The sequence below is a fragment of the Alligator sinensis genome, unplaced genomic scaffold (genome assembly GCF_000455745.1).
Source record: "Alligator sinensis unplaced genomic scaffold, ASM45574v1 scaffold773_1, whole genome shotgun sequence".
Taxonomy (NCBI): Eukaryota; Metazoa; Chordata; order Crocodylia; family Alligatoridae; genus Alligator; species Alligator sinensis.
In genome coordinates, this window is record NW_005842403.1 from 297,947 (window position 1) to 325,317 (window position 27,371).

Sequence of the window (27,371 nt, forward strand, 5' to 3'; positions counted from 1 at the left end):
TGCCCCGGCCCAGCGCCGCGACCAGCAACAGCACGAGCGCGCCCAACAGCAGCGACACCCCGATCAACGCCGCCACCATCTTCCCCGCCACCTCAGCGCGGGGGCGGGGCCGGCCCTGCCGGAAGTAACGGTGTGGGGGCGCGGCCAGCCGCCCCGGAAGCGACCTCCCTGAGCAAGCGCAACGCAAGGTGATGCCATGAGCTGGTGCGCATGCGCCGAGAGGCTAACGCAGCCTCTAGCGGGGGCTCGCGGGCTCCGCCTGGTGGCAGCGGGCCGGGAGCCTGAGCTGGCTGTGGAGCCCCGTGCTCCTGGCAGGGCGCCCAGGGAGCAGGACTGAGTGAGGGGACAAGCCACCCTCCAGCCCTGCCCTGGGAAGGACCAGGCGGAAGATGCCCGGGTCTCAGCACTGGGACGGCCAAAGGAGCCTGCAGCAAGGGGGAGGTCTCCTGTCAGCTGTTTCTCCCTTGCCCCTAGGCCCAGGTGTCCACCTTGCCAAGATAGATTGCGTGGTTATTGTGTCTGTGCATCAGCTTCTTCCTCGTGGCACGCAGGCTTCCACCGCAGGGATCGGTGCTGTCCTGTGACGGCCTCCAAAACAGACCAGCAGTGACGGACACAGGCCCAGTGAGTCTGACAGTTTCTGGCCGCAAATCTGCACGTAGCTTGATGGTCGTCTTGCACTGGGGTTGAGAAAGGTGCAGTTCAGTAGCTGTTACCATGACTGAGCAGTCTTAGTCTGCATCCCCTGTGCTCACTTGACACGATTAAGGGGTTAGAAAAGGTGTCCCCGATCACCCTCTCTGCATCAAAAACGTCATAAAAAGATAATTATTTTTGCAACATGAAATGTTTGCCCCTTAATGGATAACCAAGAGAACGAACAACCAGAAAGATGAACTGCCATTGTCTCCAGGGAACTAGAGAGATACAACATGGACATCACAGCTCCGAGTGAAACAAGACCACATTAGGCTCAGCTGAGGGAAGAAGGTAGAGGCTACATCAGCCCAGGACAGATGCGGCCGTGGCATTGGTTTCGCAATCAAGACTCGGCTCGTTAGTCAACTTACAGTTTCCCATGGGCGTCAGTGAACATCTTATGTCCCTCTGTCTTAAGCTCAGCCATAACCAATTCACCACTGTCATCAGTGCTTATGCCTCAACGCTCAATACTGACGATGATGTCAAAGAACAATTCTACTCCAACCTTGAATATGTTCTGATTAACATCCCAAGGATAAGGTGACTTCAGTGCCAGAGTCAGGCATGACCTGGAACTCTGGAGTGGCACGGCTGGGAAGGAAGAAGTAAGGAAAGCTAACTCCAAAGGCATGCTTCTTCTAAGCAAATATGCAGAGCATGGTCTTGTCTTTACAAATGCCATCTTCAGACAGAGTGACAAATACAAGACTATCTGGAGACACACCCGCTCTTAGCACTGGCACCTCCTCAGCTATGTTATTGTTAGAGCCTGTGATCAGATGCAAGGGGCATAATAAGATGTCCTCACACTCATGCAAGGAGCTGATGAGTGCTAGACAGATATCATTTTCTCAGATCCATTCTGAACATCCAGCTTGCCCCGAAACAGTCAAAAGCAATGCAAAAGTTTTTCAGCATCAAATCTCTTGAAGAATCATAGAATCATCATATAGAAGCAGGGCTGGAAGGGACCCCCAGAGGTCATTTAGTCCAACCCCCTGCCTGAGGCAGGATCATCCCTATCTAAACCATCTCATACAAATTATAATCTAAATCTACATAAGACTACCATCAGTTCTGACACAAGACAAACCTAACACCCCAATCTGCCACAGGTAAAGCAGGGAATCACTTCTATAAAAGGTTATCAATATCTGTCCAAGAGATCCTGGGTAGAAGACCACACCTGCCACTCCAGAGGAAGGCAAAAACCCCCATGGTCCATACCAATCTGATGATGGGGTAAAATTCCTTCCTGACTCCAAATATGGTAATTGGTCTAACCCTGAGCAGAGGGACAAGACCTTCTAGCCAGAAACCTCCAGCTTGGATCCCAGCTGGAGCATTGCCCTGCCCCAGTCAAAATCCCCAGCCTTGGCTGTAGCCAATACCCAATGCCTGTGAGAAAGGCTTAAACCCCGCCTGACTCATGTAGCAGAAAGGGGGTGGGAGGGATACCAGGGGCAACCACCAAGACCAGAAGTATGGGAAATACCCACAGGCATAGCTATGCTTAGATCACCCCTGAGCAGTAGCTGTCCAACCTCTTCTTGAACACCTCCAGGGATAAAGAGTCCACAACTTTCCTAGGCAGTTTGTTCCACTGCCTCACTGTTTTAGCAGTGAAGAAGGTTTTCTGGATATCCAATCTAAACTTATTTTGCTGCAACTTCCAGCCATTGGACTGTGTCCTCTTCTCTGCAGCAAGAGAAAAAAAGTGTTCTCCCTCTTTATGACAGCCCTTCAGGTATTTGAAGATTGCTATGATGTCCCCTCCTAAGCACCTTTTACGGAAGTGGAATATGCCTACCTTTCAGCCTCTCCTCATATGACTTGCTTTCCAAGCCCTTTATCATCTTCTCCATGTCCTTTTTAAAATGTGGAGCCCAGAACTGCACACACAACTCCAGACCCAAAGGGCTGTAAGCATCTCCAATGTCTTCACAAAAAGCTCTGCCCTGCCCATAACTGAAGGCAAAATTAAGGAACCCTGGAAGGGGTTTAAAAACACCGTCCATATGGCCTGTGCTGAATGTATTGTCTATACCATTGATTGCCACCAAGACTGGTTTGAGGAGAGTGACTGAGATCCAAGCCCTCCTCAACCAGAAGAGAAGGGCTCATTCTAACTGGCAAGATAACACCTCATCCCAGTAGAAGGAGACATCACCACTTCAAAGCCCAAGTTCAAAGAGGATCTGGGAAATCAAAAACCAGTAGTGGCAAGATAAAGCCACGGAGATTCAGCTCTATGCTGAGAAACATGACATACATGTTTTCTTCCAGACAACAAAAACCATCTATGGTCCAATCTTCTATAGTCCCACTTTCGTGTGATTGCAGAGCAATTGACTTAATCTTTGTTGCCTGTCAGGTCTAAAAAACATGTTGGGAACACCACCAGGACCTGTATGTGGCCTTCATTGATCTGACTAAGACCTTAGACTCCATTGATCACTGAGCCTTGTGAAAAGTACTGGCGGGTTTTGGATGCCCTGTAAAATACATCAAGGTTCTGAGGCTTTTCCATAACCAGATGACTGCAACTGTTCTTTGTAGAGGATCAGAGACAGATCCATTTGTCATACAAATGGGTCAAGCGAGGATGTATCACCGCCCCAATTCTGTTCTTTTTTTTTACTATCATCCTGGTTCTTGCTAAGGACCACCTGTCTTCCCCAATCAACAACGAATACCCAGTCGATGGAGGACTTTTCAATCTGGGATGTTTTTGCTTGAAGAACAAAGTATTCAAAACAACTATCCTTGACCTTCAATATGCTGACTACACCATCCTTGCGCACACTGAGGAAAACCTCCAAACCATGCTGGATCTCTTTGCAGAAGCCTTCTGAACTTTGGGCCTCTTTCACCATCAAGAAGACTGAAGTGCTCTGTCAACCTGCTCCCAGCCATAAATGTGACCCCTGCCTCCACAAATTACCAGTGAGGGGAAGAACCCGGAGGTAATCAAGCCCTGCCCTTACTTTGATAGACATCTTTTTCAGAGAGAGAACATTGATGAGGAAAACTAGCATAGGGCCCAGTGCCTAAGTGCTTCCTTCAGGAAATTGTTTCAGCATGCTTTTACTGATCATAAGCTCCAGAAAGACACCAAGATTCAGGTCTACAATGCAGTCATCATCTCCACTCTCTACAGATTTGAATCATGGGTGACCTAACATTGTCATCTTAAGAGCCTGGGGAGGTATCACTAACAATGCCTCCAGAAAATCTTTCACATCAGATGGGAAGATCGCCACACAAATGCCATCATCCTTCAGGATGCCAATGTTACCAGCATTGCATTGAGGATCCTCCAGCACCAACTTCACTGGACTGGACATTGTGTTCGGATGACCAACTCTTGGCTCCCCAAACAAGCGCTCTACTGCCAGCTTACCTGCAGCCTGAAATCTCATGGCAGCTACAGGAAATGCTACAAGTACACATTGAAGGCATATCTCAAGAAAATGGATGCTGACATCAAGAGCTCGGAGGAGCTGACTGCTAACTGACTTCAATAGCACTTCAACCTCAACCAAGTGGCAGCCCACTTTGAGGTAAAGTGTCTTGCCCTTGAAGCAGAGAAGAGAAAGGGGAGGAAGGAAGAGGAGAGAATTCCCAGCCTATGGCTTTTCTCCCCTGTGGAATGACCTGCAACTTCTGTGGATGGATCTGCGGTTCAGGGATTGGCTCTTAAGTCACCTCAAAACCCATCAATCAGCCATGGTAGAGATAATTCTTGAACTGAGGGAGTGCCACCCCTGGCAAGGTGGCCTCTCTCCATCCAGCATAAAAAGCTCAGGAGGTTAGTGTCTTTATTCCCCATATAGAGACAGGGAAACCAAGGCATGCAATGATGTGACTGGCCATGGAGTCAGGCACAGAGCCCACAGCCTCCATGCCCAGGGCAGGGCTCTTTCTACAAGGCCTCTGTGTTGACCACAGCTCAGCCTGTCACATCCTGTCTTCTGGCTCCACCAGCTCTGGCCAGCTCTCAGTGGTTGTTGCAGAAGCCCCATGCAGACTGGGCCCTAGTCCCTGGGAGGAGGATTTAACACTGTCTATCAATCCTAGGTTCCAGGACTGGGAAGAACAAGGAGCCCTTAGGGCTCCAGCATGGACTGGGAGAGCACAGAAGTTGTGGAGAGGAGGCTGGAGACAAGTGAAGGGAAAGGCATAGAGGCAGGTACAGGGGTGGCACTATGGGGAGGTGTCACCCCTGTGGTCAGGGATTGCCCTTGTTGTACCCATGTGCATAGGGCTCCTATCTCCTCCCCTCCCAAGGTGGTGATAGTTCTCCATAGTTCTTTATGGCACTTTCTCTGCAACTGTATAACACGAGAGGTTTTTTTCCCCCAGTGAGCAATGCCCCTTACAGTTCCTGCACCTCTGGTGTGGAGTTTGTCTTTTCAAACCATCCATTTACATAATGTGTTCTGCTTATGACATGATTAATACAGAACCCAGTAGGGCAGGGGTTGGCAACCTATGGCCCACAGGCCAGATCTGGCCCCCAGAACCTTTGGATCTAGCCTGCAGATTCAGGGCTTTGGTGGCACTTGGTGGCAGGTGTGTCTTTGCTGGTGTGCTTCTCATGCCACAGTGAGGACGAACACAGGCCCTGGCTGTTTTCCCCATACCACCAAAGGAAGAAGTGCTGCCTGCAGGCACTCTCCCTTCCCTTCTGCCTCCCCCCACCCCCGACGTAAGACAAGCAACAGTGGCAGGTAGCACCCACCTTATTAACTCAGACCTAGGGCATGTCATTCTGGCCCACAGTCAGAAAAGGTTGCCTACCCCTGCAGGAGAGGAATGAGTCCTTCAGCACATGTTTTAGGTAAAAGGAGACCATTTCACATACTGATCTGAGGGGAATGATTTGTTCTTCAGGTGAGAGATATTAAAAACCACATTGTATAAGGTGAAAAAAAACAGTCTGTTTATCACACAGAAACTGTCCTTGCATACAGAAACAGGCTTAGCATGTGGCATCCTATATTGGCTCATAGGAAAACTTCTGCATTCAAGAACTTCCCAAACTAACAGAGAATGTTTGTTTGGGATACTGTCATGAAGGGGAAGTCCAGCAGCTGGTCCAAAGATGAGGGGCAAGAAAACATATTTCACATAATGTAGGGAATAGAGCAACAAAATACAACAGGAGACATTACTGAGCAGCCTGATCATTCAACTGAACACAGAAACAATATGAAAGGGAGACTGTTTTGAGTCTGTACAGTATTCTTCACTCCAGAAGCCAGCTTCTGAGTTTGAATGAGACTCAAAGAGCATGGGGATTGCACCTGAGATGTGAACAGAACAACTACTGCTTAGGATTTGATATGCAGTAGCCTAAGTAAGTATTCCAGACTATTGCGGACATTAACATTTTTGCTGTAGGAGCCCTTTCTCCATGGCCACAGATGACAATCAAAAATACTCAGAGTCTGGAGAGAGCTGGTTATGCAGAGCCTAGGGCTGAACACAAACTGAAGATAGCTGCATCTGCTGTAGAAGGCTTGGATGCTGAGAACTGACCATCTTTTGAGGTACAATTCTTTCCATAGGAACACAGAGTTTCCAATACCAGACTTGTCATTGGTGACTCCTGTTTCTTGGCAGATAGGGGTTGAAGTTTCACTGACTTGTGCTGGTTCTCCTGCAGCTCTCCTAGTCTCCATTTCGCAGTGCCCGTGGTGCCAGATTTCATGTATTGCTTCAGAAGATGAGGCTGCAAGGAGAGTGAAGGCTCAAATCCTTCCTAGAGAGATCCAGGGCTGCCCAAATGGCTTCCTACCATAGTCATCAGCTGCTGACTCATAGCCAAGTGGGAAGCTGTAGAAGGTGCTCTCCCCTTGAGGGGTTTCCATGCTCCTCTTAGTTGGCAGGACTTCCACCCTCCCTGCTGAAGGCCAGGGGTTGTTCTGCAAGAGTGAATCATCTTGCCAACGCTGTTCTAGGCTGTGAAGTCCCCTGCTGTGTAACTAGGATGAGCTGTTGCTGGGGTTGGCCCCGGTCACTGCCTGGGTAGCCTGCTCTGGTATACATGCAGGGTCTGTCAGGATGGAGGTGGAAATGCTTAGCTCACGTAGAGAGCTCAGGACAGCTGAGGAAAGAAAGCCAAATGGGACAAGTCAGCCTGCTCTGCCTGACACACTACTGAAGGCCAGTGTGCTTGCCATGGGCATAGGCACTACCAACTGGGGCATCTAGCCCCACATCCTGACAGCACCCAGTGTCCATTGCTGCACAGGACAGTGCCAAAATCCCCCATCAACAGGCTGCTCTGAGATAAGCTGCCCTTGAAGAGGGTGTCTTTCTAACCCTTGGCAAGACAGGAGGATTTGGATCCTAACATGTTCACAGATCTTCCCATGACTAAACCTTTAACAAATCCTGCTACACTTGGCTTTGGTATGATCATTCTAGCAGTAGTGAAGTCCACAGGCTGATCATGCTGTGTGAAAAGTATTTCCTTCTGTGGTGTGCAATGAGCTGAACTGCCTTTACTTCCAGCTGTGGAGTGAGACAGGGAAAAAGGGCCATTGATGTCTCTGAGCCACAGCAACATCCAAGGAGCAGCCCCGATTCAGTCTTCCACTTTTAACATGGTTGCCAGAACCACAACTCAGTATGACTGCTTTCTTGATCACAGCCCTAAACCCTGGCTACAGAGCTAGTCCCAGCCCTCCTCATGGCAGCTAAAGAAAAAAGTGGAGCTACGTACTAGGTCGAAGCGTGGGGAGGGAACAGTACTGGTCCAACCAAGCGAGAGATGTATGGGTAAGGCTGTCCATACTAGCTGTGGAGACCATGCCATTGAAGGACTCAAAGAGAGGCCGAATGATGATGCTGAACTGAATGGGCACAACAGTTAAGGACCAGACCTTCACTTACACAACCAGGCACGGCAGCCCCCATGTCCTGCCCTTCCCCCACAAAGGCTGGTCTCACCTTTTCCCCCTTGTTCCCCACTGGCTCCTTGGGAAATGACACTGCTGGGGTGTAGAGCTGGTTCCACCCTGTAGGCAGCACACAGCCGTTGCTTCAGCTGCCAGAAGCAGGGCCATCCCTAGGGCCTTGTGCTTTGCCTCACATGGACACCCTATCGGTGCTACACCCTGGCTCATCTGAGATGAACCAAGTAGGATTGCTAGATAGTCTTTAGACCAGTATCAGGGCATGGGGGCTACAGAGGGTGAGGACAGCAGGAGCTGGAGCATTCAGGGAAGATCTGGGGACTGACACAGGGAAGAGAACCTGGGTTTCCCATGTGAGAGGGTATGAATGTGCCTGGCACAGAAGCCATGGACTCAGAGCCATGGACTAAGCTCCAGAACAGGCCTGGGGTCCTGGCATCTCAGCACGAGGCAGCAGCTGGAGCTGTGGAAGTCCCAGCCAGGTGTGTCTTCCCCCTAGGAGCTGACGGAAGAGAGAAGGGGCAGGAGGGAGAGGTCTGCCTCCACGATGTGCTATATCACAGTGGAGACTTCTCTGCCCCCTCCCTAAAGGCTTCCGCACATTTTCTGCAGGGCCCCCGTATTTGGAGAGTGGGTGGCGGGTGTGCAGTGCTTGTGCAAGGGAAGGGGCAGGAGCTTGTCTCTGAAGGATACAATCCAGAACTTCCAGTTCTGCAGGGTGGAGGAGCGGACATACTCATCAAACATGCTGCGCATCTGGTCAAAGCGCTGGCGGGTGATGGGCACCCCTGTGGCAGGCAGCTGCTGCTGGCACAGGCTGCAAGGACACAAGAAGTTGTTGTCTTGGTTGATGGGCACTCACAAGGGGGGTCAGCACTGAGGCTGAGGGTGGCCCTGCCCTGCTCTTCCCAAAGCTGTTGGGGGATGAGCCTCAGGTGTAGCCTGTGTCAGACATGCAGGGTTCCAGGGCTGGAGAAGGGGAGCCATTGATGTCTGCACCCCTCCTGTTCAACAGCAGCAGAGCAAAACCATTTAGGACAGGAAGCAGTCTTTCAGCTGAGATGGGTCAATCAAAAGGTAGGACCTGCAGCAGCACAGAACTCCCTGGCACCACGCAGGGCCCTAAGGGCAGCACTAGGGCAGAAGGGAAAGTGTCCCTGACTGAGCAATCAGCCCCCGACAATGCACTTGGCTTTGTAGCTCTCCCATTCAACGTGCTGATCAAGCCTGACTCTAGTAGCTCAGGACATCTGATACTACATCCTCTGCCTTGTTGTGGTTACTGCCCTGCCCTCCCCTGTCCTGTTCTCCTACTTGATTGCAGCATTGAGCTCCTCGATCTGCTCTCGTAGCCGCTGTGCCTCGTCCTGCAGGGCAGCCCTCTCTTGTTGCAGTTTGCAGATATACTCCGCCGTCTTCTGCAGTGTAGTGGCCTTGCTGACCTGTGAAGCCAGGCAGGGGACTAAGTGATGGGGATATTCATAAGCCCTTTCCACTGTCATGTTGTTGGCAGGGTGAGCACCCACAGCCACCTGGGGTTGGTATGGCAGTGACACAGCTGTAGAAGCCAAGGGCCTGAGTGGGGCTGGTTGGCCAGTGCACCCTTTGTGTCCCTGCTGTACATAAAATCATGTGTCCCAGTACCAGGCTGTGGTCCTGCTCTACTGCAGAAAGCCCACAAGCCAGGCAGACTACAAGCCCCCAACCAAACCTATAGCTTTCTCTTCCATGCCAATCCTTGAAGAGCTGCATGTTTGCCAAGGCCACGGCCGTACAGCCTGAGGCCTGAGACACAATGCCATTTCAGAGGCCTTTGGCCAGAGCCCAGGAACTGCTGTCTCCTCTTCAGCCCACACAACAAACAGCTAGGTTACAGACACATGGTGTTTGGGGCCCAGCCCCAGCTCCATACCCCTTTGAATATCCACAGGGGCACCAGGCACAGCACTCCAGACCTGTCCAGCGAGGCCAGAGCCAAGTGACACTGGGGATCCCACCCCAGGGGAAGCTCTGGGGAACTGAGGCACAGCTTTCCGTGGATGTTCGCTTCCCTTTGCATGGCAGCTGCTGCTAGAGAGCTGCCAGTACTTGCCCCGGTATCCGCTCTGGCCCTGCTCACTCACCTTGATGCTGGGCTGGGCACTTAGGGTGCTCACCAGGCTGTGCAGTGTGTCAAAGCCCAGCTTGATGTTGAAGCGTCTCTTCTGCTCAGCAGAGATGTGTGTGATACGGCGGCTCTCAGTCTGCAGGACAAGGTCAGGGTCATGCACCATGCAGGGAGGGTGAGGTGTCTTCCTGCTTGGAGACAGGTTCAGGACAGGCCCACCACCATCACAGTTGGGGAGGGGTGATGGGACAGGTATGGGAGTGGGAAGACAACAGGGCAGGAGTGTGACTCCTGTTTCCTACTGGGGCCAGCAGCCTGGTGAACACCATACCCATCCATACCTTGCTAGACTCTGGCCTACTCCGGCTGGGCATACTGTGATGTGGTAAGATCCCAGGGCTCAGTCCTGCAGTCAGCACTGGGGAGGCTCGCCCAGGCTTTGGCCAGTCACTGCCTGCAAAATGAAATGAGAAACTCTTGGAAGGCTCCTGGGAGCCAGGGGCTGAGGAGGCAGCAGCATGTGGGACTGGGACTGGGGCAGACTAGGAGGATTATTGCCCACATAGGACCAGTTATTGCATGCAGGGCCTTTTCGCCCCTTTGCAATCAAGTGAGAATGAGGCAGCAAGCCCAGCTCTGTCACTGAAGCAGAAGGACAGTCACTGATAATGCCAGGACTGCTGAGAAAGGCACCACCTTCTCAGAAAGCAATGCATGGAGCATGGTTGACCTTGGGGTCATGGGCATTCCCTCTAGGCCAGGGAGAAATCTGTTCTCTAGAGCTCAGTTCATGCCAAGTATGTGCCTTGGCAGTGCTAGTCTCATCCAGATAATGGTCTAACTGATGCTGAACCTCACAAAAGGTCAGTGCCTCAGTAATGGTCAGCAGCAGTGAGCCCCACAGGCTGGACAGGACATCATAGGAATGGAGTCATCTTTTTCCTTCAAAGGCAATACAAGGGCTGGTAGGGGGGAGAGGGAGGGAACCCTATCAGCTGGTTCTCAGGTGTGTGACACCAGCATCCAGCTCAACTCAGGATCTGAGGATCCCTTCTCTGTGGAAGATTTCCCATCTGAAAGGCTGTTCACTCTGATCATAGAAGAGGTATAAGAGACTCACCACATGCCATTGTGGGGGACAGTCGCTCTGCCTTGGGGATGAGCAGGGAGCCTGCCTGGGCACCAGCCAGTGTGACAGGGACAGATTGGGAGGGACTGGAGCCTGGAGAAAGACCTGGACTCAGCTGGACCATTCTGGACAGGAAGCTAGTGGGGCCTTCAGAAATGGCAGCTTGCTGCAAAGTGAAGCCAGGGAGAAAGAGCAATTTGAATGATCCATTTGGGGACCTGAGAAGAGTGCACTGCCCAAGAAGGCAGAGAGGGTGTGGGGGGCTGGGGCCTTACACCAATGCACAGGTGTTCATTTTTTTTTTTTTTTTTTTTTTTTTTTTGTAAAAATATATTTCTCTCTCTATATAGGGTTATATATATCTGTTCTCTAACCTATTACATCCCCAAAAGGTTAAACCGATCCTGTTACAGAAAACTGCACCCACGCACCCGTACAAAGGCCCGCTGGATATGCTCTCAAGTGTGGACCGTAGCCCAGCTCTAACAGACAGGTAGACCCAGGCCCTGTCCCTCCAGAAGCCTGTAGTGAAACTACACCAAGCCATAAAGGGCAAATGGAAGAGAAAGAGCCCCAACCTTCCCAGAAGGTATCAGCAACACTGTACAAGTACAGTGGCTGGACATGGACCAGGCCAAGATCTCCTTCTCAGAGAGCTGGTTGCTGTTGCTGAAGCACTCCCCAAGGAAGGCAGCCCATGAAGGACTTCTGCACGGCCAAGGGGACCTGTTTGCTGGCAATGGGCAGGACAGCAGGAACAGGGGGTTTCTTTTACCTGATCAAATGCTCCTCCTTTTAAAATATAGGATGTAAAAAGCACCATGAACTCAACATGCTTTGCTGATGCCAAGCCCTCCCCTGACAGACCCCACTAGTCCAGGCCAGTGCCCCCACAAGCTCTGCCAATGCCCAGCCCTACCCTGACAGACCCTCTATTCCAGGCCAGTAGTCCCATATCTCCAACCTTTTCCCATGCACTCCACCATATGCCAGCCCCAAGTCCCTTCCCCTCAGCTGTGCTGACTGTGCACAACTGAGATACATGACCTACATCCCTGCACCTGCTGTAAGGTGACTTGGCCCTGAGCTCATACCGGTGACGTGGGGATGAGCCCAGAGCTGGAAGTGCATGACGGGTCCAGAGCTGGCTCTTGTTTAGCTGCAAGAGAGAAAGGAGCAGGAGAGAAGGATGTCGCATGATGGCAGAGCCAGGTTGATACTCAAATGACCTCCCCCTCAACAGCGCAAGCAGCAAGTACAGCCCCCAGCACAGGCTGCCTGCTGCTCCAGTGCTCCTGGTAACCAGGCTGTTGGCTCAGGTCAGACTCTGACCTCACCCCCTGTGTGGAGGCTCCCCTGTATCTCACACAGAACAGCCCCCAATGGCCCCAACTCCAGTAAGATTCAATCATGTGACTTTAGCCTGTGAGTCTGCAGAGCTGGGTGATATGCCCCCCTGCCCACAGCTGTGCCCTGTGGGCTAGGGCTGGGTTGGAAACAGGGTTTAGTGCTGTTTCCTTGCAAACTAGTAAGGGGCAGGTACTGAATTGTAACCCTCTGGACTGTTATTCGGAAGAGGTGAGGACACCTACTCATAGTACACTATAGGATGGGAACATTTGGAGGAGGGATATGAGGAACCTCTCCTGCCAGCCAAGGGTTAGGCAGTACTAAGGGACTGCTGTGCCTGCCCTGCAGCTCCTGACCATGGCACAGTTCTCTTGGACTATTGACTGGTTCTCCTATTTCTGAACCATAGCTGGTCAGCAGCCACCCTGCCACCTCTGGGCCCCTTGCCTTCACCACCTGCTGAGCCAGAGACAAATGGGAACCCTTGCAGAAACAGGACATGGCAAAACAGCCCCTCAGCCCATACCTGCAGTGAGGAGCTGGGTCAGGCAGGGGTTGGGTGCTGTCAGGAGCGGAGGCACTGGGAGCGCTGTGGCTTTCTTTGTCTTGGTGTTCTCTGGCTTCCCCTTTAGCTGGTTGCCCCCACTCTGGGCCTGCCCCTTGTGGGGGGCAAACCTGGGGCCACTCAGCATCACAGGGGGAAGATGCGGGGCACTGGACAGAGTGGAGTATCCTGTGGGCAGGAGATCCATGGTGTAGCCTAGGCCTGGTCCATGCTGAGTGAAGCATGGCACGGAGAGAGATGAGGATGGGTGGGGGATGAGCGAGGAGCCACCAGTGGAGCCAGAGTAATGGAACTTGGACCTTGGTGTTGACGCAGGCGGGTACAGGGGGTCGTGGCCCAGCAGAGGTGCATGGAGTGGGGATGCTGGGGTGGAGTAGGGAGGGCTGAAGGGCTCCATGCTGAGGCACTTGCTGGGGAACCCGTACTGGAACAGGGGTTTAGGCTTGAGGTCAGTGCCCAGGCTGCTGTGACTCCCGCTGGAGGAATCCAGGGGCAGAGGTGCTGGATGGAAGTTGGAGCTGAGGAAGGAGCTGTGCAGGCCGAGCTGGGAGGTGCAGTTGCTGCTGGACTGCAAGGGACAGAGAGAGACAGATTACAGAGCACTCACTCCCCAAGGATGAATCAAACTGGGACCACCACGGTAGGGGAGAAAGACAATGAGACAGAGATGGAGCCCACTGTATGGCAGCAAGGTATCTCATAGCATTGCCATAGAAAGTTGTCATGGAACCCAAGCAGATGTGGGCAGATGTAGTCAGTCCCCCAGCAGAACAACCACAGGGGCAGGGGAAGTAGAGCAGACATACCCTGGAGATTTTTAAAAAAACATCTTGAGGCACACTGTGCTGGGCTCATCTGACCCCATCAGTCTTTCCTGCCCAAGTGCAGGGGGGCTGGGCCTGATGATCTTGTGAGGTCCCTTCCAGCCCCTAACATCTAACATCTATATGCTACCTTCCCCCCTCCCCTCCAAACGCTTGCTCACCTGGAGAAGGCCATTGGGTGAGATGGGGGCATCCACATGGCTGGCAGGCAGGACCCTGGGGGGCATCATCATGTTGGCATTGGTGGTAGCCAGAGCACTGCTGCTGCTGTACAGAGTTTCACCAATTGTTGTAAAGCAAGGCTGTTCCTGGTAGCCCAGCTGCATCTGCGAAAGCAGTGGGCGGTGGCTAGAGAAGAGATCTGCAGAGCAGGACAGAGATAGTAACACAGCTCCAGCAGCAGCCCTTGCCCAGGCCAGCAGGGACACTTGGGCAGGCACAGGCTTTGCCTTCAGAGCTCTGGCCAGGCCAGACTAATGGGCACCCAGCATGATAGTCTGCCAAGGTAGCGGCCAATCCCTGGGGCTTCAGAAGTTGTCAGGGAAAACTTGTCACACACCTGGTTTGCTGTGCAGGGACCTGCATGGAGAAGACTCATTCATGTGGCCTCCTGCCATATGCATGAGTCTTTCTGAGCCCACCATGGTGACTAGGCACCCTGGACCATTCCCTTATTGTCACCTCATTGCCTTGGACAGGGGACTGCCAGCCTGGTTCCTGTCACCCATTCCAGGTATCCTTTTCAAACAGAGAAGCAGCCTCTTCCCTGAGAGGGACCAACCCATCCCATGGCAGAGGGTGGGAGATCCAGTGGCCTCTTTGGGCATGGAGGAGGCTGAAGATGGCTGCAAGTTTGGGGCTAGGATGTGCTGGGGAGACAGTGACTTGCTCACTAACGGTTCTGGAGCTAGCTGGGACTAAGGGGCCGCTGGGTCTCATGCTTGGAGCTAAGCAGCAGGGACCTTCTCTGTCCATCTTGGGCTTCGGAGCGCAGGGCAGTGGAACGAGATGAGAGGCTCCCAGCTCTGTGCTGTGTGGCGGCAGCAATTGTGAAATGCTGGAGTTTCTCATGCAAAAAGGAAAGGGGCAGCTCCCTGCAGCCTGTGGGCTGTGGGCCCAGCCACACTGCACACAGGGAGAGTGACAGGAAAATCCTCCCTGCCCTTGGAACAGCTACTGCTGAAAGCAGGCCATGACCCTCCTTTCCCCTTTCACCTGCTTTGGGGCGAGGTCAGACTGTGATTCATAGATTCATAGATTGTAGAGTCAGAAGGGACCACGAACGATCATCATGTCTGACCCCCTGCCCCAGGCAGGAAAGAGGGCCGAGGTCAAACGACCCCAGCCAGGTGACTATCTAGCCTCCTCTTGAAGCCCTCCAAGTTAGGTGATAGCACCACCTCTCTTGGCAGCCCGTTCCAGATTCTGGCCACCCTTACTGTGAAAAATTTCTTCCTAATGTCTAACCTGAATCTACTCTCCACTAGTTTGTACCCATTATTCAAACTAGTGGAATAATGTGGCACCACCTATTCCCCCACTCCAGCCTGCATTGGCCCGGGAGCCCTATGGGTTGGAAAAGACATTTCACCCAGCTCTGCAGCCCCACCAGCTGGTATGGAAGGGCTGACATGGGGCCAGTATGTACAGGGTGGGGTGTCACAAGCCAAATGGGCCTTGGAGGCCCTGGAGCATTAGTCTCCCCCAGCTCAGCTGTTCAGCTTCCCCATGCTGGGTGGGCTGTTAACTCCTGCAGGGCATTCCCATTGCACCTGTTTCCTTGTAGCCCCCGTGAAGCCCCTAGCATGAGTGCAGTAGGGGCTCAGTTAATGCATCGGCCAGCCCCAGCAGGTGCCTGGATAGGCCCTTATTTTCATTTCAGGCTGCCAGTGCCCCCACAGTCGCCCCCAAGTTCTCCCTTACGTGTGGCCTGTGGCTAACCACATCCTATGGTCTTCCCGAAGCCAAGCCCCGTGACCCTGCCATGACTCCACTCTCCCTTCCTGTCCCCTTCCCACAACCCTGCTTCTTCCGCAGCCACAGACAGGCCATGGCACAAAATGCTGGCCTGACAATTTTCGGCCAGCCACCTCCCTGGGGGAAGCGAGCTTCAACCCAGCCACTTCAACCCTCCCTTCCGGCCAGTGTGTAGAGCTCCTTGTGACTGTACAGTAAGCCGTCTGAGAAGCCACCAAGCCTGGCTGATCTTGCCACAGTCACAGCCTTTTGGGAAGGGGCATGCAGCAGGTCTTTGCCCACAACTGCTGTGCCACCTGCCCCTCTGAGAGGCTTCACTGAAGGTAGGGTACAGGAGTGGGAGCTTGGAATGAGTTAGCCTGGATGCACACACTCAGCTGAGGGTGTCACAAGGCCTTCAGTGGTGAGTTGTGGTCTAGCGCAGTAGTTCCCAAACTCTGACAGATTGCACACGGCTAATTTAAAACGATGCAACCTTTAGTACCACCAGCAAATTGTTCAGTTCAACCTTAAGTACCACCAGCAAATTGTTGTCCTATAAGTGAAATATAATAAATCTGTCAATGTGTATCACAGACAGGTTGTCTGTGTACGATGGGTGGTACCCATATCACAGATTGGAAACCGCTGGTGGTATTTCCTGGAAGGAAGGTGGTCTCAAACCATGTAGGAACCTATGAGTATAAGGACAGTGAGCTGCATACAAGGGGTCACTCAGGGCGCATGCACACGTTGCTCTAGCAGTGGTAAGGAGTCTCAATCTGATTAGTCTCCCTGGAAAGGGGTTTGTCGTGCTGGGACAGTAATACAGCCCATGCCTCAGTGCTATAGATGAAGTCACTGCCATCCCAGGAACTGACTGACAGCTGGTATGGCCCACAGCCAATGCTTCACCAACAAGGGGCTTCCTTCCCCCCTTCCCCATACACTGACAGCCACCACCATCTCTGGCATTCAGTCCATAGGAAACAAGTGCATGTGCCCCAGAGCAGAGAGAGTGCAGGGAGCCTACAGGGCCTGTCTGCTAGTCCTCTGCTTTTCTTTCCACTGTTCAGTGAGGGCTGGTGAAAGCAATGGGCTCTTAGAGTGAGCCCTTCACCAGGAGCCTGAACTCTGCTCGTTCCAGCCCCATCATCCTGGGCAAGTGCATGGCCACATGGACCTCCTCTCACCCCAGAGGCCAAATCTGAGAGAACCCCACCCAGGGCACTGTGTTACCAGATGTGCAAGAATGACTGCACTAAGGGACTGAGGATCTGTCTGTCCTGGTTTCAGCCAGCTCCACACAGGAGCAAATCCTACCACTAGCTTGCCCTGCTCAGCCCCACTGATTGATCCTTGTATGTCCATGGGGAATCCCTTAGAGAAGTAAGTCCAGGTCTCTACGGGCCAGACTAGCCAAAGAGCTCAGGAACTAGCACCTCCCGCTGCAAAACAACTGAGTAAATATTCTTGGAGGTTCAGTGGCTGACGTGAGGACCCAGCAGCTGAGCCCTGTTGAAAAGCAGCCTGTGGTGCTGAGAGGGCTATAAAAACAATCCCACTCTCGAGTACCTGGTGTCACCGAGCAGAGGCAGCTCCCCTCACCCTGAAATCTCCTCGCTTGCAGCGAGCCTGAGGGAATAGGGCCATCAGGGGCAGCAAGCTTGCATGATGCAAAAGAAAATTATTCCCTTATTACAATAACAGGTAACCCCTGGAGGCCCCACAGCTCCACACTCCCCATGTTTAAAGCCACCCGATCCTAGCCTTAGGAGGCCTCCCTTTCGCCCTGCAGTGTGTGACATTAGCTCTAAAAATATTAATTCTTGCTCTGCCCTGGGGCTATTTGCATCTGTGCTAGGTGAGTGCACATCTCCCAGGCTGGCTATTTTAGTTAGTATTTTATACCCAGGGGGCAAAGAGGTGAAAATAACTCCCAAGGGCCAGACGTCTTTTGTTTTATAATATATTTTGAGTTCCAGGTCAAATTAGCCAAATCAGCTCCAAATCATATTGATTAAGCAAACACCATGTATGGTGCTACAACCAGTGAGCATCCTCCATCCCAGACCTCTCACCCTGGGACTTCAGGTGTTCCCAAATCCATTGGCAGTCATCTTACATGCAGGCCCAAGCCTGGAGGTCTTGGGATTCAGATGCCCTCAGATACTACAGGCAAGGTACGGCAGGAACAATCACCCAGTTGTCCCAGCAGCTGCCTTCTAGCCATCTCTGGTACACTCAGCCATGCTTCTCCACACTTTGGGATACATTTGGGCTGGCCTGTTTTGTTAATCAGTGCACTACATCTCAGCCATAAAAAGTGCTAAGCACATTCTTCACCCACAGAGCAAACCTCTCCACCTGCACTGCACTCTGTGAAGGGCCCAGGCTGTTGGCATCACAGGGCTCTGCATGTATTTATAGGCATTCCTATGGTGCTCAGCACTGCAGATTCGATTCCTCTTGTGGCCTTTCCCACTGCACTGTAGAGACTGGCAGTGAGCACTGACTGCCCAGTTGCTCCCTTGCGTGTAGGCTGTAAGCTCTGGGGTACCCTGCACGCTCCCTATCTTGACCAGTCCAATGACACCTGTCTGTCTGCACCGCACAGACCTCCTCCCTGGGTCCTGGCACAGGGCTCATGGCACCAGCTCCACAATGGTGACCCCAGCCAGCCCGAGCTGGGGATTGAGCTCAAAGAAGTTCATGCTGGCAGTGCGCACCCAAGCTCTCAAGTATTTTGTCCTTGTGGGAAGGGCTCTGGGCTGTCCTCAGGAGGACACTGGGGCAGTAACATACTGTGGGGGTGCAGCTCCTCTATCGTCCACCTTGCTCCCAAATTGAAGACACTTCATTGTCACCTCCGGGCATTAGAAAGCCACTTCCCAAACCCTGGGGGATGGCGATGCTGTCCTTTGGGCAGTGACTAGCTTAACCTAGTCCCTGGGGTAAAGAGCAGTGTCCTACCTGACGCAGGGTGCCAGCAGCACTCCGAAACCAGGCCCAGCTGCTCCCTTGCATCTGCCATCAGGACTTCTCCATCTGGCTCAGACTCCTCACACACACAAACACACAAAGGGCACAAAGTGGTTCCTTATTTGGGATTGGCTTCTGCTCTTTGACTGACAGGGGGAAGACAACATGACACAGCCCATGTCATCATGGACTCAAGCGTCAGGTCTCTGTCTTGGGGTTTTCTGGCAGCAGAGAAGAACTGACTCAGCTGACATTAGTGATGGGGTCAACAAGACCCTTTGGGCCTCAGCACTCATGTCCAAGCCTGCTCACAGCCATTTCTCCAAACATCATGGCAGACAGTATGTTTCTGTCTTCCATCCTGGGAAGGCATCCTCCAGAGCATCCAGAAACCAGCAAGCACTATCTTTTTCAGTGGAGCCTAGCTCTTAGTCATCTAAGCCAACCAGACAGACTATCAAGTGTGTTCATACCCAGCAGATGCTGTGGAGAATGGGACCGCTCCAGCCCTCCTGGAAACAATTTTGTTGCACATACATGGGGCTCAGTTGCTTTCAGAGGCTCTGCTCCTACTTCACACAATCTTTGGGGCAAGGCTCAGTATAATAATCAACCTACTTGCATGCACTGAGCAATTTCCTACAATACCACTATATACTCCTCAAGTCCTCCCAGACCCTGGAGCCCTGGTCAAGTAAGAGCTGCCTCTCCAGACCCCCAAAAGCTCATTTATGCTTCTTGACAGAAGAATATTTTTCTCTGTGGCTGTGGTCAGCAGATATACTTCAGCTTTTGACAGCCTCTGTACAAAAGAGGCAGCAGCACAAGCCCAGGGAGAGACACAAGCAACTGAGATGAACTGCTCCTTCAGGTCCAGACTTGCTGACTGGTCACCCCTTCCATCCAGCACACCCTATTCCCACTGGGAGGCCTGGGAAGCAGGGGTTCCCAGGCATTTCCAGAGTGTGGACTATTGTAATAGAAGAGCATCCCATGGAGCCCTCACTTCCCACCTTCCCCACCGGGGCAGTCTCATAGTACTGATGCAGAAACCACATCAATTACACACATGGAAGAGGGAAGGGAGGTTTTGCTTCACTTTTTCTAGCCACTAAATTGCCTTAAGAGCTGTCATGTTCCAGCAGGCCATGATGTGCATGTGTGGCACACAGCTGAGCAATGGCTGTGGCAGGAAGAACCAGCTGAGGGGTCACGCTTGTGGGAGAGGGGGTGATTCTTTCACAGAAAACATTGAGTTTTTGCAAAAGGTTTGGGCTGAAAACCAACATATTTTGGTTCAAGCTGGCACCAAGGTGTCTCACGGGGATGGTGGTTTGGGATCCTATGGCTCTATTGGCAGGCCCACAGCTGCACTGTGCCCATCATTCTCCTCTCAGGGTAAGGAAAGGTTGGTGGCCAGAGCTGTGGCCTTCTGTTCCTTGAGAGATGCATTCCAGGCAAAGGGACAACAGAGTCACGAAGCCTCAGGGCTGCCACTCCCAGGAAGGACTGGAGCACCATTTTGAACATCATCTTAGTATTTGTTGTGCAAAACAGACAGTTTCAGGGAAAATCCCATTTCCTCCAAAACCCACTGAAAATAGTTTCAGCAGAAAATTGTTGAGCAGCCCTAGCTCCCAGCCGATCTGACCATAGCTACCCCCAGCAGGGATCCCAATAGGAAACAACGCTGAAGTACAGGCTGTGCCTACTCTTAACTATCCTGGCATCCCTTGCTCAGGGGCACTGTAAAGAGTGAATTTGGGGGAGTTTTCTTTGATGAGGTCTCCGTGAGCCTCCCTCCGGTATCTCCAGCCAGTGGCAGTGCTGTTGGGCATGGTGGAAGAAGGCAGACACTTCAGGGCTTCCTTAGTGTTCTTATCCCCTTGCGGTCCACCTCATCCAGAGAGTGCCCCGAACTGCACCTGCAAGCAAGGGCAAATCTGCTGCCCCCACCTCAGTCTTCTGCCAGCATCTGGTCTTGCATCATCCAGCAGTCCGATGATGACAGATCACTTGTTTCCTCTGAAGGAGGAAAATAGGAAGTGGATACTGGCAGCCGAAATCCAAGAGGCCCAGTCCAACCAGCTCCTACAGCAGCCTTCGCCAGCCATGGTCAGCTCTAAGCTCACATGGAGCACAGAGAGCCTCCTGCAGGCACATGTTCTGGAGGTGTCCCCACCATTCAACTAGGAGGGGACTCCCAGCTGGCGGAGCTCAGTGTGGGGATGCCACATGTTGCTTGGCCCAGGACACAGCAGGCTACAGGGCAGTATAGATGGAACCAGGCTGAGTTATTCCTGCTTTTGCCCTTTTTCCTCCCTCCCTTCCCTCAGCCCCTTCACTCAGTGTTTCCCAGGACATTTCTACACAGATGTGACTAGTTTGAACCTAGATAGCTCAGGGATCAGTTGGAGTCTGGCCTCAGCAGCTCCGAGCATGCGTATCTTTGCTCTACACTGCAGCCACTACTGCCATTACAGCCCAGACATACCCACCTTGTCCCTGCCCCTCAGTATGGTCAGTGCCATCCAAGTGCAGACCCTTCCCTCCTGGCCCATTGCTAGTTTTGGTGTATCCTTCATCCCAGTTCTTTCTCTCTTTTCCCTCCCACCTTTTTCAGCTCCCCCTTTCACCAGGCTCTCACTCTGAGGCTCTTCCCATCTCCTCATTGCCCCCAGCACTGCAGGTTCTCTCCTTCACCTGACCCACAGTCAGGCCACACTCCTTGTGAAGAGAGGAGGCCTAAGGCACATATTTACATGCCCCCTGGATGGGGCAGCTGATGCTTCCTACCCTTCTTTGCCCCTCTGCTTTCTGGCTGGACTCATAGAAAGGCTGCTTCTACTCCAGAGCATGTAGCATGAGCACTGCGGGGCAGGGGCCAGCACTCATTGTTGCCCTATAGACCAGCCTGGTCAAGCCTTGTATCCTCCCTCCTCCCCCCAATACAGGCTGGGGGTGAGCTGCTTTAGGGATCCAGAGTTTTATGGCACCGAGTGGATTCATCCCTTCTCTCTCTCTCTCTCAGCAGAAACAGCCCAGTGAGCTGGAAACTCTGTTGAGGGGTATGTTAAACTGGCAGCACTGGGCAGGAAGGCATTGCCCAGGATGGGGAGGAACAGCGTCTGGGACTGGGAACCCACCTTAAAGCTACTAGGTGGTGCCAAACAGCTCTCCCCACCCATGTATCCAGGACCAGCTCCCACAGGGGCCTTGGGAGCTGTCATCATCATTGCAGCTCTGCTTCCCTTCCTATCAGACTTAATGGAGAAGCCATTACAGAGCTCCCTATCTGCTTGGGCACTGAGCCATTCGTGGGTAATCAGTGAGATCTATGTTCCCTAAGGAACCCTCATTCCACAAGATCAGGTCCTTCTGGGGTGTCTATTCCTCCCTGGCCAAAGAGGCAGACACAGGGGCTGCTCTAAAGGCCAAGGAGCGTAGGGGCTGCATACCCTGGAGTACTCTACGGGCCATAAAGGTGAAGATGACTTTCCCCCAGCCGCCTCCTGCCCCCATCCCACTTGCTGAGTCCACCAGTACAGTGGAAAGTTGCTCCCTTCCCCTAGAGATTTCCTCTTTCTTGTGGGGAGAGTTTTCCTTCCTCTGTCTGCAGCCAAACCCTCTTGTGGTTTCACATTCCTGTAAAGAAGGCTACATTTGGAGAAGGTTGGTTTGCACAAGCCCTGCCTTGAGCACCCCCCTCCACTCCATCAACTCACCTCCAGAGGTCTGCCCCACAGACCCTCCACCGCCCTCCCCAGAAGCTTTCCTCCTCTGGGCCTGCTTTGGGCCCTAACCCTTCCCTGCATACCTGGGCTGCTGCCTGTCTGTCTTTGCTCCTGTTGGACCCTCCTCCCAGATTAGCATCTGTACATTTCAGCTGTATACCAGTTCTTCCTCCTTCAGTTCATTACTGTTACAAGCCAGGGGCCCCTGCAGCACCCGCAAGCTCTGCACAGCACCATACAGCCCTTCGTGTCAGCCAACTCTGCTTCAGGCCACAGGGAAGGACTCAATTCCAGCCCACTTGGGGTTGCATTGGGAGCTGTGCCCATGGGACTGCTTTCCCCATCCATGCTCCACACATCCAGGTTACACACCAGCATTATCAGCTCCAGTGGCTGCAGCCAGGCCTGGTTCCTACCTGAGATTTCCATGAAATCATCCAGATTGGGCTGCAGTGGGGTCAAGCCAGGCTGGATCATGTCAGCATTGCCAGTGTAGGCTGCAAAAGGGCAGAGCCAAACCATCACTTCTTGAGTTCCCCTGGCCCTGTTCCAGTTCCCAGGGCTCCCCCTTCAACTCCATCTGCTTCTAGTGTCCCTGGCTTGCTCCTGCAAGCTCCTTAGTCTTGCCAGATCCCTGTGCCCCACACCTGTTATCTGGCTCTCACGGAAGAGTGCTGGCATGAGGCCTCTGATGAGACCTTGTGCCATTAGACAATGAAAAAGGAGCATCCTAGGCCCTTTCTGGAGAGACCTGTCTGTTCTGTTGCCAGCACTGGGTAGACTCCACTCCCATGCCCAGGATCATCTAGGTATAATCCCACCTGTCCCTTTACCCCTACACACTGGAGCTCTCAGAGGCCTGAGGCTTCCATCTGCTCCATAAGGAAAGGGGCACTTCTCCACCCTGGGGGACTGATGCCCGCTCCCTGCTGGTTGAGGACGTGGGAGGGCACAGGAGGGGTCAATAGATGCCCTGTCTCCTGGCAGGTGAGGAAGTGGCAGGACGTCCTAGGTAAGGAGGGGTCCAGGAATGGAGAGTGAAGAGCAGATCTGAAGGAGGGTACATTAATATATTAATAACCAGAACTTCTCATCCACAAATCAGAAAGTGAGTTGGGCCAGCATCAGCTCAGAGCAGAAGCAGCCAAGAAGGGACAAGGGACATAGAAGGGCACAAGCTGATTGAATGCTAGGCTCAGGCAACTGGTCCTCACTGACTCTGGGGGGGGAGCTAAAAAGGGGCTAAGAGCATAACAGCAATTATAACATGGGCCTAGGTTGGCACCCCTGGGGCCCTCAGCCCTCAGTGAGTATCACTGAGGGAACAGTGGTCTGAGGCAAAGTACCGTCCTCTGGGAGCATCTGGTGGGAGCTGGGGGTCTGTGTCATGGTGAAGAGTGTGTCCGAGATGTCCGAGAGAAAGCTGTCCAGGTCAAAGTGCTGCCGCCCTTCAGCCTCCTCCTCTTCATCCCCCAGCAGCATGGGTACCACATTGGAGAATAGCTGGTTGCACCATTTCTCTGTTGGCTTCCAGGCACCCTCATCCTGCACAAGAGACAGTTGGTCAAAGGGCACCTGGATACCTCTCCCCAGATACGCCTCATGCTTCCTGGTGCCCTTATTGTGCTGGGGGGCTGGTGCTGCTGATTTTAAGATAAGGTGTGAATGTGTTCTCCCTGTACCTTCTGGCAAGCAGGGTGTGCCAGGAAACACAATACAGCAGTGGTCACCAACCGGTGGATCTGATCCATCGGTAGATCTCGGAGCCTCTTGGTGTTGATCTGAGGCTGGGATGGGGGGCTGAGTGCCTGCATGCATGCACACGCACACCCCAGCCCAGCAGGTCAGTCCATGAAGAAGAGAAGGGGTGGGAGCTAGATCAAGACCCCTGCAGTGAGGGACAGTGCCGCAGGGGCAGAAGCAGGGGTAAATTGAATAGGGCCCTGGCCAGGTGGGACTTACCTGCTGGGGAGGCATACCCCCAAATAATTTTTTCTCCCTCTGCCTTGATCTGCCCCCCCGTCCTTTTCCTCCCCACAGACTTACCTGCTGGGCAGAGGGGCAGGGGGTAGTGTGGTGCATGGTAGGTCTTGGGTTGCTTTTAATTATTTTATACATATATATTAGGGCTGTGCAAAACGGCACCGTTCCGTTTCAACTTACGTTTCGACATTTCTATGGAACAGCATTTCATTTCAAATTTCGTTTCGATTCAAAACTGTTGTTCTGGTTCGTTTTGTCGAAACAGTTTCACTGTTTTGATGCTGTCTCGACGTTTTGCCCATAGGCTATAATAGGGGAGCTCAAAACAGCCTATAACTTTGTCATTTCTGGCCTGACTTGGATGAAACTTGCAGGAATGGTAGCCCCTTCTGAGGGCATGAAGCCTGCCAAGTTTCAAGGAGATAGGTTTAGGGATTTGGGGGAAACAGCACCTCAAGCTGTGGACAAGTAAAACTCTTGACATTGGTGACACAGAGTGCGTGTGTTAAGGCGCAGCAGAGTGAAAGCTGCAGGGATGGTGGCCCCTGCTGAGGCCATGAAGCCTGTCAGCTGTCAAGGAGATAGGTGCAGGGCTTCTGGGGCCCTACACCTCTCTGATCACAGGCAAAACTCATGACATGGGTGCTTGTGGGACTGCATCGGTCTTAGGGCACAGGGGGGTGAAAACTGCTAGGCCCTGTTGCAACCACAAAGCCTGCCAGCTGTCAAGGAGATAGGTGCAGGGGGAGTCTGGGTTCTGGGGCCCTGCACCTCTAGCTGCTGACAGGCAAAACTCGTTACATGGGTGGGGGTGGGTGACACTGTGTGTGTGTTAAGGTGCACCCTCACTCAACTGATGCCAAGGCAGAAAGCAGGGCAGTTCAAACAATGCTGCCTTTTATGCAGCTTTTCCATCCCTCCCCCAGAGCACTGGGATTGGAAGAGGCCTCAGGGAAGGATGACAGTCACTGGCCAGCTACACAGTCAATAATGAGAGCAGTCCTTCCCCTCCTTCCCCCTCCCTCTCCTTACTTTAGTTTCTGTTTCCCTGCAGGCAAGCCCAGCTTGAGCTTCGAAACGGAAAACGTTTGGAAAATTTCGAAACGTTTCGACTTGCCTCGTTTCGTTTCAAGGCTGTTTCAAAGCTGTCTGTTTCGTTTTGATTTTGCTGTTTTGAGCTTGAAACAAGTCAAAACGAAACTGCCGGCGAAATTTCGTACAGCCCTAATATACATATATATACATATATACACAATGGAAAGTTTATGATAGAAGATGTGTGTATACACACACACACACACACACACACACACGTGTATATATATATGTGTGTGTGTGTGTATACACACATCTTCTATCATAAACTTTCCGTTGTGCCCTTAAACTGCATTAAGAAATTCGCACAACTGTTACAATAAATGCACCCACACCCCTGCGCCCCCATGCACCCACCCACTGCCCTTCCCTAACCCAACTGCAGTCCCTTAGTCCAAGCCCCGATTTGGGGCTTACATTCTCAGTTCATTCCCTGTCCTTGTTACTGTTGACGTTGCTGTTGCTTTTAAATGCCAAAGGTGATCTCCTACTTTAAAAAGTTGGAGATCACTGCAGTACAGGGTAGGAGCAGAGGGGTTGGACCCTCCATAAGCAAATCCCTCTGAGGACTTTCAGATGCCATTTTTCCACAGACCGAGTGAAGAGCAAGCAGGGAGACCAAGTGCCTAGTCTGCCCCTGTCCCCAGATCCCCCATGGATCTGTCTAGACTTCAAACCATTCCTAGAGGCAATCCCAGGAAGCTGGAGAAATGTGGTTTGAACATCCTGAACTTTAACCCTTTGTAACCCTGACATCGCTCCTCCAGAAAGCAAGGATCCAGCATCACCAATTAAAAGTTCAAAAGTCAAGAGCTAGATCCCCCTAAATCATGAGGCTGGCTGAACAATCATGAGATGATTCTAAATGTAATCGTCGGTAGGGACTGTTTGCCCCTTGTGGAATCGCATTTCCTAGCACTTCTCTGCAACCATAAGGCTACAAACTATTTTAAAAAATTAAACAAAGCTGAGCCTTGTACAATCCCTTGCTTCTGGGAGGGGGAGTTTTAAGAAGCCACCAGCTATTTCACAAATGATCAGTGATCAAATCATGGGAGTTGGTAACGCGGCAGATCTACAGCAAAGAGCCATTTCGCCCACTGCACCCCAGCCACCACTTCATATTCCTCCCTCCTGCACAGGCCAGTGCCACGGGACACTTACCTGCTTAGGACTGAAGAGCTCCCCCTCCCGGCTGGACTTTCGGAGCTGGAAGGAAACACTTCTATTAGGCCCTCCTCAGGGCTGGTGTGAACAGTACATGAATCATGCAGGGAGCACCCAGTTGGGCAGTGCATCCTAAGCAGCCTGCAGTGTGGGAATGCACCAGGGCAAGAGAGCCTTTGGGCCTCAGGTCTGCTGAGAGCCATCATGCAGCTAGATGGGGACTGAGCCCTCACCCTCATGATAAGCCCTTTGGTTACCCTCATCTCAGTGGTTAACCCCAGGCATTACCAATCATACTGTGATCCCAAGCCCCTCACACTGTGGAGTTGCATCATGATGTAATTCTTTATTTGTTCTTATCCTATAAGAGGGATTGATCCTTTCCCCTTGGATGCTAATGGCAAACTCCCATGGGCTCCAATGGGAACACAACTGGTATGCCTAGGGAATGGACGGGGACCATCACAGATCACTGCCACACCGTGCCCTCCTTTGGCAGCAGTTCTGGCTGTACTAGACCAAACACTGCAGCCAGGAAGCAGAAGGGAACAAGGCTTGTCCCCCAGCTCCTGCCAGCCGTACCACATCCAAGTGAGAGGGTCAGACAAATGGGCACAGTAACCCAACATGAGCACTGGGTGGCACCAGGGCTTCACACAGCACAAGGCAGTTTCTGGGGGAGCCATGGGGTAGTGGATTTTCTTCCCAGTGTCATTCGCTCATGGGGTGAGTGGCTGAAGCACAGCTGCAGGCCCCACCACAGCCCTGGTGACTATGTTGCAGGCAGACTCAGGGAGACTGGATAAAGCTGACTCTGTAGGCCAAGCAGGCTATGGAAAACTGTGGCCTCC

General features: G+C 52.5%; 1 protein-coding gene across 1 annotated transcript in view; it reads right to left on the reverse strand.

Annotated features, from left to right (window-relative positions):
* Positions 1–2,401: 2,401 nt before the first annotated feature.
* MLXIPL (MLX interacting protein like) overlaps positions 2,402–27,371 on the reverse strand; it is a 38,905-nt gene continuing 13,935 nt past the window's right edge. The window contains exons 5-17 of the mRNA XM_006029909.3: positions 26,518–26,562; positions 23,622–23,820; positions 22,692–22,772; positions 13,765–13,964; positions 12,741–13,347; positions 11,959–12,023; positions 10,856–11,030; positions 10,077–10,189; positions 9,752–9,871; positions 8,943–9,070; positions 8,322–8,445; positions 7,436–7,565; positions 2,402–6,814 (exon numbers count right to left, since the gene is read on the reverse strand). Of these exons, the coding sequence (XP_006029971.3) occupies positions 6,693–6,814; positions 7,436–7,565; positions 8,322–8,445; positions 8,943–9,070; positions 9,752–9,871; positions 10,077–10,189; positions 10,856–11,030; positions 11,959–12,023; positions 12,741–13,347; positions 13,765–13,964; positions 22,692–22,772; positions 23,622–23,820; positions 26,518–26,562 (2,109 nt within the window). The 3' untranslated portion in view covers positions 2,402–6,692. The remainder of the gene's footprint in view (positions 6,815–7,435; positions 7,566–8,321; positions 8,446–8,942; positions 9,071–9,751; positions 9,872–10,076; positions 10,190–10,855; positions 11,031–11,958; positions 12,024–12,740; positions 13,348–13,764; positions 13,965–22,691; positions 22,773–23,621; positions 23,821–26,517; positions 26,563–27,371) is intronic.